The following is a 12,328-nucleotide window of genomic DNA, read 5'->3' as shown; positions in this document are numbered from 1 at the left end:
GAAATGAGATACAACAATAGATATTTTACTTTAACGATGCCGAAGGGAATTAAGCCACAATATTAAAGCTATTTTTAAATTGCAACAACTAGTAACTTTCAACGTCCTGTTGATTGGCTTTCACCTGTGCACTGAAATCAAGCTGCAATGGGCCCGCTCATGGCGGCGGCTCCATAAGGGATCAATGGCCATCTTTGTTACCCATAATCTCCTGCGCAGTTGGAACCGCTCTGTCTGTGGTAGCAAGCCTGTCATCGCCGGACTTCTATCTGTAATTATGTACCCAATTGTTGTTATAAATGTTAATTCCAATGATTGTAATCATAATTCAAGTAAATATAAATAACCCATACACTTCAGGAAATTTTATTTTCTATTCTAATGCAATTGCACGGGGTTGGTAGGTGGAAGTACCGGAAAACATGTCAATAAAATTGTTAGATCTGATTTGGCCTTCATGTATCGTGCTTCTTTGAAATAAATATAAAATCCACTCTTACTACACGAGCCAGGGACTCAAGGGCCCTCTGAATGACCTCGACCTCTCCCCTCTGTGGTTCCCATTGGCCGGGCCAACGCCAAGCTCACTTTTCATTGGCTTGCTGCTCAGTCGATCATCAGGGGTCTGGTGACGCGCACCTGCTGTTAAGCTATACTGCACGTGGCCTGGGCGGAGCAGCGGGGAGAAGTAGCAGCAACATTTGCTATTGAAACGCTTCCAGTACTGTCATGGCTCGGAGTGGGGCTGCCGCTTGGCCCTGCAAAATGGCATCCTGGCCTTAAGGTGTGTTTGTGCTGCCGAGGAGGGAAGGAGCAAAAGAGCCGGGTGAGGATCAGAAGCAGCGAAGGTGCAGGAGGGTCAGGGGTTCGGCCGGAATTGCACCATTCAGCATTGATTGGTCCGGAAGCAGTGGTGCCTGGGAAGCATCTGCAGGTACATCCAAGGGAAGGGGGTCAGCAGGGACAAGGTGAGGGTGGGGAGAGATAGGGTCGGGAGCTGGGGTGGGGAGGGAATTGATGCATTGGTAGATCCCCGCAGCATGGAGAGCTTGATGTATTTTTGAGTTGGTAAAGTTATCTAAAAGATGGGTTTTATCAGATGTTTGGAGAGGGGTGCAATTTCAGTGCTTGCCACAGGTGCTATTTTTTGTAAATACACCACTGGATGGGTGGATATGGCCCACAAATTCTCCCTCCCCACCCATGACACTGACCCTGGGGTGCTTCACTAAAGCTCAGCCTAAGGGGACAGGTGGTAGTTCACCACTGTGATGGGTTGATGACTGAAATTGCACAATTCAGCATGCAGCCAGAATTGGAATTTTGAGTTTGCATCTTTTAAGTTTGAAACTATTTCTTTGCAAGGTTTTAAGAGACAGAAAGAAACTATAATGTATTTTCAGTTGGAGCTTGGACTGTGATGGACTGCTCTAACATAATAGAATTGACTTGACAACAGGAGCCCCAAGACGAGGTGGATCATCTTTTTAGGACTAACATCAGGGTGCTTACATCATATATACATGTGATGATATCATTACGTTCTACAAACATATTCATATCATATAAATATGAGCTGAGATCTTCTTAACATTTTGAATGCTGAAGGTCATGGGCAGAGGAGATGTAGAAGGGTTGTTTCCCATGGTGGGAGAGTCCAGAATAAGAGGGCCAACTTCAGGGTTGAAGGACATCCACTTAGAACAGAAAAGGCAGTTGTGGAGACCAAGTTATTGGATGTATTTAAATAGGTTTATGAAAAGGCCAGGCAGTGGGGCTGTGGGAAAAATGGATCAGCTCATGATTGAATGGCGGGGCAGACGATGGATGAAATAGCTTTTTTATGCTCCTATGTCTTATGGTCTAACTTAGCACTGTTTTGATCTTACGGTGACAGAATATATAGATATGTTTTTGGGAGATAAATTGTGAAAGGTTAGAGTAGGTTACATACAAACACTTTAAGACAGATCTTATTTGAAATACTGGAGCTCTGATAACGATAGACATATCGGCCCCACAGCCTTTGCAAGAGCTTTGGAGAGTGCCCAAGAGACTTCACTAATGGATTGTTGTTTACAAAAAAGCAACAGATGAAAAAGCTTGTTGGAGAGTCTGAAGGAGAACTTGCTGTTCTAAGAGAGTCATGTGGTTTTGCAAGCAGAGAGAGTCAAACAGGCTTTCTCTCAGAGAGAGAGGGAGACACACACACACACACACACACACACACACACACACACACACACAATAGTTGGCAACAGCAGCTGGGACTGGAACAGGACAAGCTGGCAAGCTTGTGGAAAACTCCATTTGGAAGACTGGTTGTGACTGCTTAGTTCAGCCTGGTCAAGGCCCTTGTGGTTCATACAAGAGGAGAGGACTGGCTGTCTAATGTTTCACTTGGAATAAGAGAAACAAGAAGGAACTCTGGTGACCTGAAAGAAGGAGGTTATCATCTGGAGAACCCGGAGGGGGCAAGTTTTGTCAGCAAGACATTGGAGTGGCTGATTAAAAAGGAATCTGTTGTGGATGTCCTGGTACAACAAATCTCTCTCTGAAAACTGACAAGAACCTACCTGAGCAGTAACCATTTACCTTTCAAGCACCAAAGCCTGGTGAACTTTATCAATGTTAAATTCTGTGCACAGTATGAGAATTGCCTGCAACCTGTGAGCTTGGAGGAATGAGAAGTGAACCAACTAACTTTTCTGAACTTAAACACACATCACATACACGTGCACTTAGAATTAGAAGGGGGTTAAGTCAATATCAATAAGTTAAAGTGTGATTCTATTTTTATGTTTAAAGATAATTAAAAGTAACCATTTGTCTTGGTGAATATTTATTGCTGCTGGGTTTTGGGTCTTCTGGGCTCGTAACATTACCGTTAAATAAATATAGTATGCTTTTTGTAATAAATTTGACTTATATCAGAGATGCAGATGCTGGCAGATCAATAGTTCATTTTAAATATTGGCTAATTTTCTTTCTCGCTGAAAGCAGTTAGAATACATTGTCAATTCTTATGATCCCATTTGTAGTTAAAGGTAAAGACTCAAGGTAAAAACTGAGCGTGTCATTTTTTTAAACAAATGCTCATCCATGTGACAGAGCAGTATTGTTCCCTATCATTCATTTGTCGATATACATTTATTTTCCCTTTGAGAATAGATACTATTCTTTTATAACAGCTAGGATTACCTTGGTGTCATCAGTTTGTCAGACAACATTTCAGATGTTAACTAATGAAAAATAGTTGTTTCTTGTATTGTAATTTGGTTCTTTTTCAATCAGCTTAAATTGTAAACCCGGTTATAATTTAAGACATGAGTTTTAAATAATGTTTCGGACACTTCACACTTCAAATGAGTAATTGAGATTCAATATGTGATTAGTGTGCATTGTTTGGGAAGAGCAACTGATTTTGGTTTCTGAATTTCTTCACCATTTGGACTTTCCTTGAGTATATTTAGATCTGCAGTAATTGATAGATGTTAATTACAATTATTAATTGCAGTTCTATTATCATTATACCAGAAAAGGTAGATGAGGAACCAGATGAGCTTTAGTCATTTATCAGTTGGGAGTTCACGTGGCACTTAATCGCTTAAGACGACCAAAGACGAGGAAAACATCTGTCAGAATTAATTTCAACATTAATTAGCTATCCATTTTTGTCAGGCTGCATTAACTTTAACATGTGTCTCATTCAGATTTCTTGTCAAGAGTACATACATGACATCACATACAGCCCTGAGATTCTTTTTCATGCAGGCAAGGCAGAATTACCACTTATTGGTGGTGCAAAAAAAAAACTATACACATGTAAACAAATAAAGAACTGTAAACAAATAACAAATATAATCAGATTGTGAAGAAAAAAATGAAGAATCAAATTAAATGACGAGTTTGTTGTTGAAAAGTTTGATGGTGGAGGGATAGCAGCTGCTCTTGAACCTGGTGGTTCGTGTCTTGTGACCTATATCTCTTTCCCGATGGCAGCAGCGAGAACAGAGTGTGTGATGGGTGACGTGGATCCTTGCTCTTACTCCCCAAGGGCAGTGTTCCCTGTAGATGTTTTGCGTACGATGTAGTTACATGGTTACAAAAGATGTTGGCTGAATAGAAGAATTGTGGATTGGCAGATATCTTTCTGATGTGTGAATGTCTTTCTGTACTGTTGTTTAGCACATCAGAAGACTAGGTTTATAAGCAAATTTATTAATTAGTTTTGCTACTGGTAAGAAAATCAAACTTTAAAATTTTGGCACTGGTTTTATGGATCCTCGTGGTATACTTGCCATTGGAAAAGACAATTTTCCTGCAACTTTGCACTGAGAGTAAAGAATCTCTTGAATTCCAGCAGCTACTATCTAAATCTCTCATCTTTCAAGTTGACTGAAAAATACGATTGAACAGTTTTTTGATATGTTTTCCTTACCTCATTGGAGAGTTTTCTCTTGCTATTGCTTTGGGCATAAGGAGATAGTGAGACAGGGCACAAGTTTTGAAAAACAATTCCTTCATTTACTTTCTAAGATTCTTGAAGTAAGATTGTTGAGGTAAGATGAAGTGCTTTCTCCAGATCATGCATTTAAAAAGCCTCCTTGTTGTGTTGGAATTTTATATTGTTCTCGTCTTTTGCCAAGAACAGGTTCTTGATTTTCAGAAAAGGTGTCTACTCTGTAAACATAAAATTATTATAAAGCCAGAAATCTGAATACATTTATGTTGCATTTCCATTAAGCATCAAGATTGAATACTCTGATCAGTTTTATCTTACTCTGAGATACTCTCTTAGGTTTGTTTGTGAAAGTTAAAATAAAGCTGATGATACAATTGGTTATTATTAGATTCAACTCAGGAATGGTATGTTATCAGTGTTATTGTGTTACTTATTATCTATTTCCTTTTTTCCCTTCTAGGCCATCTTCTGGGTCCAAATCTAAGGTAACCTGATGCTATGAAGCTCTGTAGGGATAAATTAGTAGGTGAGTGAAGTAGACACTGGTCAGGATGTCTGTTTCTTTCAATTGCTGTGATAAGCATTTCTTCAATAAACATCAATGTGTGGACAAGAATGCTGTGCAAATGTTGAAAGCCGGAACGACTCAATGAAGGCTTTTATCTCTGGGACACCAACACCAGTGTAACCCGAGGTCTATTATGGATGAAACAGGCTGCTTTTAACTGCACAACAGGCTGCAGTAAGAGATAAAAAGGATCATACATTTTGTGAGAAAGATTATTGTTCCATGTATTAATGGGAGCTGCATTCAACCCTTTCTGCCTCATTATCCCTGACGCATTACGTAGTTTTGGCTACCTTACTATTGCATAAGTGAGCTGTAAGGAGTTTTAAGAGTACACTCTCCTGGCTGTTTCATAGCAACCTTTTTGTTTGTTGTTTGTGATTGTAAAGTTCTTCCGTAAAAGATTGTTGCCTTTCAAAATAGGGTACTGCAGATGTTTGGCCTATGTGTTTTCTAAGGGTTCGCGTGAAGCCTGCAGGTAGAATACATTATCACTCAAATATGTATTTATTGCTATCTGTAGAAGTATTACCTTACAAGTTTAATGGCTGGTGGAGATACACATGGTTACGGCTAATAAAATTGCTTGATTTTTCCATACCTCGGATAAAAGGTGTAACTTGTAGAGATCTGGTGATTTTATCATGTTGAAGTGCTATTTGACAATGTTATGTTTATGTCTATGTGATCTTGGTAGTCAGGTTGTAATGAATTGAAATTTTGTGGGATCCCTTTGCCTCAGTGGCTTTTACGGTGATTGTTTTATTGACTGTAATATTTGTTAACAGCCACGTTTTGAATATTGAAGTTACCCGGTAATAGCAAAATCATCGGTGCTGCTTTTTTATATGGGAGTCTTTCCACAATCCCATTGCTCAAAGATATTAAAATTAAATCAAGGCTAAAATTATTCTCTTAGATTTGACCATAAGGCATAGGAACCGAAATAGGCCTTCATTTATGAATGGTAGAATAGTTCTTGCAGTATAATTATCTGGGCCTTTTATTGTACAAAAGTTTGATTTATTTTAAATGCTTGAATCAAGGATGATTTGCTTGACTATTCAAAAGGAAATGTTTATCTAATCTCTCATGCTGACCTATGGGTTCAATCTCACATAAGTGAAAATTTTTAATTCAGTTGATTGAAAAATACGAGTTGTCAAAAAGTATTAGTAAATTATTACTACAAAATTTACAAATTGCCTTTGAAAACAACCTGGTTCACTCGAACACTTGAGGGAAGGAAACTTGCTGCACTTACCCATTGAAACTCCTGACCCACACCAGGAAACCAGCCAATACAAGGACAATGAGGGATGAATAATAAATGCAAACCTTGCCAGTGATATAAAAATCAGTTGCAAGTCATCATTTCCAGCTGTGACATGCAAATATCAAAGTCGGCAGAACTGATCAGTGAACGACCAAAGGAAATGCTTGCACAAGCCATCTGAGGCTCTCGGATTTACAAAACTAAACTTATTTATTTATTTGTATATGTAAAGACTTGTCCTGCATGCATATTGTTTGCTTGTATGTGTGTTATGTCAGGTTGTGTGTTGGCGTGTTTTGCACCGAGGACTGGAGAACGTTGTTCTGGCGGTTTGTACTTGTGACAATAGACTTGACGAGCATCATCCAAGTTGTAATTGGATTCAACCTTAGTCCCGTCTCTGAACAAGAGTTGTTAGCCTTCCTCAATGTGCCACTCTGAATTTAGCATGGAAGATAGTGGCACAAAATGAAGCCCCAATATCTTTGATTTTTCTTTAACGCTGCTTCCAGTATCTATGTTGTACACCTTCGTCCTGAGAGTGATGAATTGTCACATTGGGAATAAACTTGTGTGAAAAAGAAGCCATTCCACTACCACACAAGTTCAGAAAAGTTTTTCAAGTTAGAGGAACTTGACATTGAACATCCTTTTACTTTTAAGCACTCTGGTGAACTAAAGATACACTGTCTTGTGAGTGTTTTTGCACGATTAAACAAGAGCTCAATTTTTGCAATCTCCCCTGATGTTGATTGAGTCCTCCTACAAATGTCATCGATTTGTGAACGTGTCACGAAATTCATTGTTTTATGGCAGCATCACAATGCAAACATTTATATAGACCACATTTCAAAATAAATAAAATGTTACAAGAAAAAGAAAGAGATAAATGTATAGCAATAAGATGGAAGTCAGGAATAGATTTAAGCATAGAAAGATGGTAGTTGTATACCATTAGTGAAAATTATAATTTGTGAGATAATAACAAATTTTTTGGAAAATATAGAGCCCATATTTAAAATTTTGGTTTGCATGTATGATCGACTCTCTGAAGACATTCTTGGTAACCTCGAATAGATTTTTCTGTATAAATGTTTTATTTCTTGGCATTCTCCAGTTTTTTTCTTTTTCTCTTTTCTATTTTAGGGGTGGGTTGAGGGGGATGGGAGTATATTACCACATGTAATCATTTTTTTAAAAAATTTACAACTGAATGGTTTAAAGTATTTTTTAAAAGAGAGAGAAACCAAGGCAGTGTCTGTGGTTTATTTAGAAATCTGAAGGCAGCGGAATTAAAGCATACCTTGTGCCGCTGAGTGCTTGCCTTCAGGTTCCTGTATCTTTTTCCCAATGGTAGCAGACTGAAGAGGGCATGGTCTGAAGGTCCTTGAGGATGGAGGCTGCTTTCTTAAGACACCAACTCTTGTCATCATCCTCGATGGAGTGAAGACTGGTGCCCGTGACGTTGCAGGCTGAGTTAACAACCTTCTCCAGTTTTTTTCCTGTCCTGAGCATTGGCACCTCCATACCAGACAGTGATGCAACCAGTCAGAACTCTCTCCACAGTACACCTGTAGATATTTTCGAGAGTCTTTGGTGACACACCGAATCTGCTCAAACTCTTTACAAAGTAAAGCCTTTGCCGATCTTTCTTTTGTGATTGCGTCGACATGGAGGCTTCAGGATGGACCTCAGAGATGTTGACACCCAGGAATATGAAGTACTTGACCCTCTCCACTGCTGACCCCTTGATGATTCCTGATTTCCTTCAGAAGTCCACAATCATCTTCTTAGTTTTGCTAACATTGACTGCAAGGTTATTGTGATTCCACTCAACTAGCTGGTCTACCTCCCTGCTTCCTCATTGCAACAACCTTGGTGTCATCAGCAAATATGCATTTGAATTGAGCCTAACCACACAGTCATGGATGTAGAGTGAGTAAAACAGTGGGCTAAGTACACATCCTTGAGATGTGCCTGTATTGATCATCCATGGGTGGGAGACGTTGTTTCCAATTTGTACTGACTGTGGTCTTCTAAAGAGGAATTCAATGATCGTGGTCCATTCTTCTTTTTCCACTCATCTTTCCATCACCTCCGTTTCCTGCCTTAATTACAGAAAATGCTAAACTTGTCCCTACATCCAGGGTCGGCACCAGAATGTATGTTGGTGGGGGGGGCTCATTCAGCATGGGGGGATTGTCCACGGATGTCCCCCTTGTGCTGACCCTGCCCACATTACCCCCTTACCTCCATCTGACCACAACCAGACCTTGCAGGTAAAGCAGAGTTTTACATGCACATTATCCAGCCCAAAATCCTGCACATGGTGTAGTCTCGACTGCATCAGCAACTCCAAGCGTAGATTGGCCAACTGCTTTGTTTTGCAACTATGCTCTGTCTGAAAATCCAAGCTAGAATTCTCAGTTGTGAGCCATTTTAGTTCCCCTTGGCATTCCCACATGGACAGACCTGTCTTCAGTCTCATCCGTTTCCCACGGAGGCTAAGTATAAACACATCATATTCCTTTAGGACAGCCTTAATCATTTATTTAAAAATTTTTTTTACTTAACCCCATCCGTATCCTGTGCCATTCCCTCCATATATTCTTTACTGTCAAATTCTCACTCACCCCCTCCACCCCCTTACAGTCTCTTCCTTTACCTGTCTGTCCATCTTTCCTGTTCTGTCCGATACTCAATCACCTCCACCCCCTCCCAAGACCCCTCCCCCCTCACTTTTGCCTTCTATATGCCGGGAGCCCAACATCCCCGCTCCTGCTGGGAACCCATCGCCCCGCTACTGCCGGGAGCCCAACCATTGCGATCTACAGTTTGGCCACCCCTGATCTAGATGTTCCCTGTGCCTTGTTGAGAAGAGCTTTTGGGATATTCTTTCAGGAATCATCCACCAAAATGACAAAAATGATTGGAGACAGAGAGATTCTGAAAGGGGAATGAGGGGTCAGAAATAGTCCAAGGATATCCATTTGCATGATTTGTAACATTTATTCCCCCCCCCCCCACCTTTTTCTGACCATAGTAACTTTGAAATATCATAAGTCGGAACATTGTAATTTGGGGTCCAGCCTTGATAAAGGTCCCAACCCGAAAAGTTGACAAACCATTTCTCTCCATGGCTGCTGCTGCCTGACTTGTTGAGTCCCTTCAACTTCCTTTTGTCCACCCAAGTTTCCAGCATCTGGACTTTTTTTGTGTTTCTCTTTCCACAGATCCGGTCAGAGTTTTTACAATTTTATTTTATTTAATATTTGCTTCGCTGTTCTTATGGGTTTTCAAAGTAAAAAAAACCACAATTATTGGAACATAGGAATAGGAGTAGGCCAAAAATGGCCCATCGAGCCTGCTCCGCCATTCAATACGATCATGGCTGATCTAATTTATGACCTAACTCCACCTACCTGCCTTCTCCCCATATCCCCTAATTCCTCTATCATGTAAAAAATTATCTAACCCAATTTTAAATTTGTTTAATGAGCGGCCTCAACCACTTCGCTGGTTAGAGAATTCCAAACATTCACTACTCTCTGGGAAAAACTATTTTTCCTCATCTCTGTCCTAAATCTACTCCCCCGAATCTTGTGACTGTGTCCTCTCGTTTTAGTTTCTCTGGCCAGCTCAAAAAACCTTCCTACATCTATCCTATCCATACCCTTCATAATCCTATATGTTTCTATAAGATCTCCTCTCATTCTTCTGAACTCGAGCCAATACAATCCTAGACGATTTAATCTTTCATCATAAGTCAACCCCTTCATCCCAGGGATCAACCTAGTAAACCTCTTCTGGACCGTCTCCAAAGCCAGTATATCCTTCCTCAAATATGGAGACCAGAACTGGACACAGTACTCCAGGTGCGGTCTCACCAGTACCTTATACAGTTGCAACATTACCTCCCTACTCCTGAATTCAATTCCTCTTTCGATGAAGGCCATCATTCCATTTGCCTTCTTAATAACCTGCTGCACCTGCAACCTAACTTTTTGCGATTCATGCACAAGCCCTCCCAAGTCCCTCTGCACAACAGCATGCTGTAGTTTTTCACCCTTTAAATAATATTCAGCTCTTTTATTGTTCTTGCCAAAGTGGATAACCTCACACTTACAAACATTGTACTCCATCTGCCAGACCTTTGCCCACTCATCCAGCTTAACTCTATCCCTCTGCAGACTCTCCACATCCTCATTACAATTTGCTCTTCCACACAATTTGGTGTCTTCCGCAAACATGGCCACACCACATTTTGTCCCCCCGCCCCCCCCTCCAAGTCATCAATGTAAATGATGAACAGTTGTGGGCCTAACACTGACTCCTGCGGCACCCCACTTACCACTCTCTGCCAACCTGAAAAGCTCCCATTTATCCCGACTCTCTGCCTCCTGTCAGACAACCAATTTTCAATCCAGGCCAATAGACTTCCCCGGACTCCACTTTCCTGTAACTTACTGAGAAGTCTCTTGTGCGGCACCTTATCAAACACTTTCTGGAAATCCAAATATACAACATCAACCTGTTCCCCTCTATCCACCGCACCCATTATATCCTCAAAGAATCCTAACAAGTTTGTCAAACAAGATCTTCCCTTTCGAAAACCATGCTGCGTCTGCCTGATTGAACCCTTACGTTCCAAAAGTTGCACTATTTCATCTTTAATGACGGCTTCAAGCATTTTTCCAACGACAAACGTCAAGCTAATTGGCCGATAATTTCCAGTCTTCTGCCTACATCCCTTCTTAATCATCCCTTCTTATTCAAGATTTTGATCACTGCAGTTCATGCATTCTGAAATAATTTACAAATTTGTGACCTGGTCTTAACACAAACGAAAAAAAAGAGAAAAAAAAATTGTGACCTCACTTTTCAATGGTTATTCATTTACTCCACAAGCTGTTTCTTTATTCATTTTATTCATTACATGCTTCTGCAGAGAATCACTGGCCCAGAATAACACAGTACTTAAAATTGTTAGAATATCTTGATGGCATCATTGAAATAATTTAGGATTTTAAAATGATTTTCTTATTTCAGTCCAATTTGTAGTAGAGTATCATTATGTCAAATACCCTCTTGAAAATTTATGATTTTAATTCATATACAAAACAATATTTTCCATACTTGTTGAAATTTTTCTTTTATTATAAATCTGCTTTCTTGACCTTGTAGCAAAAGTTCATTCTTTGGTTTCATGCTGGGGATTTTTAGTTGCTTAATGTATTTGTGAAATTCCTTTGTTTAAGAGGCCTTAAACTATTTAAATTGACCTGGGGCAGAGTTAATAATGTCATATTTTAATTGTTTTTGAATATTTTAATTTTGTGGACCACATGCCGCAAGAAATAACTAATTACTTAAATACATAAATTGAAATGAATAAGATCAATGGGACAAGTTGTCCATTTCTTCAAATGATCCCACCCCCCCCTCAATAAAGGCCCGAAGTAAAGAAAAGAACGAAAGAGAAGAAGGGTACGAAAAAAAGGGAACAGAAAAGCAAGAAAAAAGAGAGAGCAGGAGCTGGTGGGATCCGGTATCCAGTTCAAAGGTTCTGACTCCTTTTCCTCCCGAGATCTCTTGTAGGGGAACCAGGACGTAGAGCTCAGGAACAGAATAAGTGTCCCTAAATATTCAACCCTGCGGCCTGCAGATATGGCTGCCATACCTACAAAAAGTAATTTTCTCCAGGGAAAGACAACTATGCATTTCCGCATTCCATCGGGCTCTATCCAGAGGGGAATCAGACTTCCAAGTGACTGCAATACATATACATTTCCTGGCCATTGCCAATGCAATTTTAAGAAATTCTAATTGATATTTGGACAGATTTATTTTGGATCATATGTCCACAATATTTCCTGGAAGAGACAATTCTGGGCTTTGTGGTAACTTGATCCAATAAAATTCTTAAATGTTCCCAAAAGGGATTCACTTTAGAACTCAGCCAGGTGGAATGTAAAAAAGGTTCCTGTTTCTTCACCATGTCTAAAACATATATCCAATA

General features: G+C 39.9%; 1 protein-coding gene across 5 annotated transcripts in view; it reads left to right on the top strand.

The window, feature by feature from the left end:
* The window catches only part of atp8b4 (ATPase phospholipid transporting 8B4), a 232,260-nt gene that overhangs the window by 94,185 nt on the left and 125,747 nt on the right, over positions 1 to 12,328 (top strand). For all 5 annotated transcript variants that reach the window (XM_069910766.1, XM_069910763.1, XM_069910765.1 and 2 more), the window contains one exon: positions 4,926 to 4,991. In XM_069910766.1, the coding sequence (XP_069766867.1) occupies positions 4,964 to 4,991 (28 nt within the window). In that variant the 5' untranslated portion in view covers positions 4,926 to 4,963. The remainder of the gene's footprint in view (positions 1 to 4,925; positions 4,992 to 12,328) is intronic.

Source organism: Narcine bancroftii, chromosome 14 (genome assembly GCF_036971445.1).
Source record: "Narcine bancroftii isolate sNarBan1 chromosome 14, sNarBan1.hap1, whole genome shotgun sequence".
Classification (NCBI taxonomy): domain Eukaryota; kingdom Metazoa; phylum Chordata; class Chondrichthyes; order Torpediniformes; family Narcinidae; genus Narcine; species Narcine bancroftii.
The sequence above is the reverse complement of the archived record's forward strand: the minus strand, read 5'-3'. Positions and strand labels throughout refer to the sequence as shown.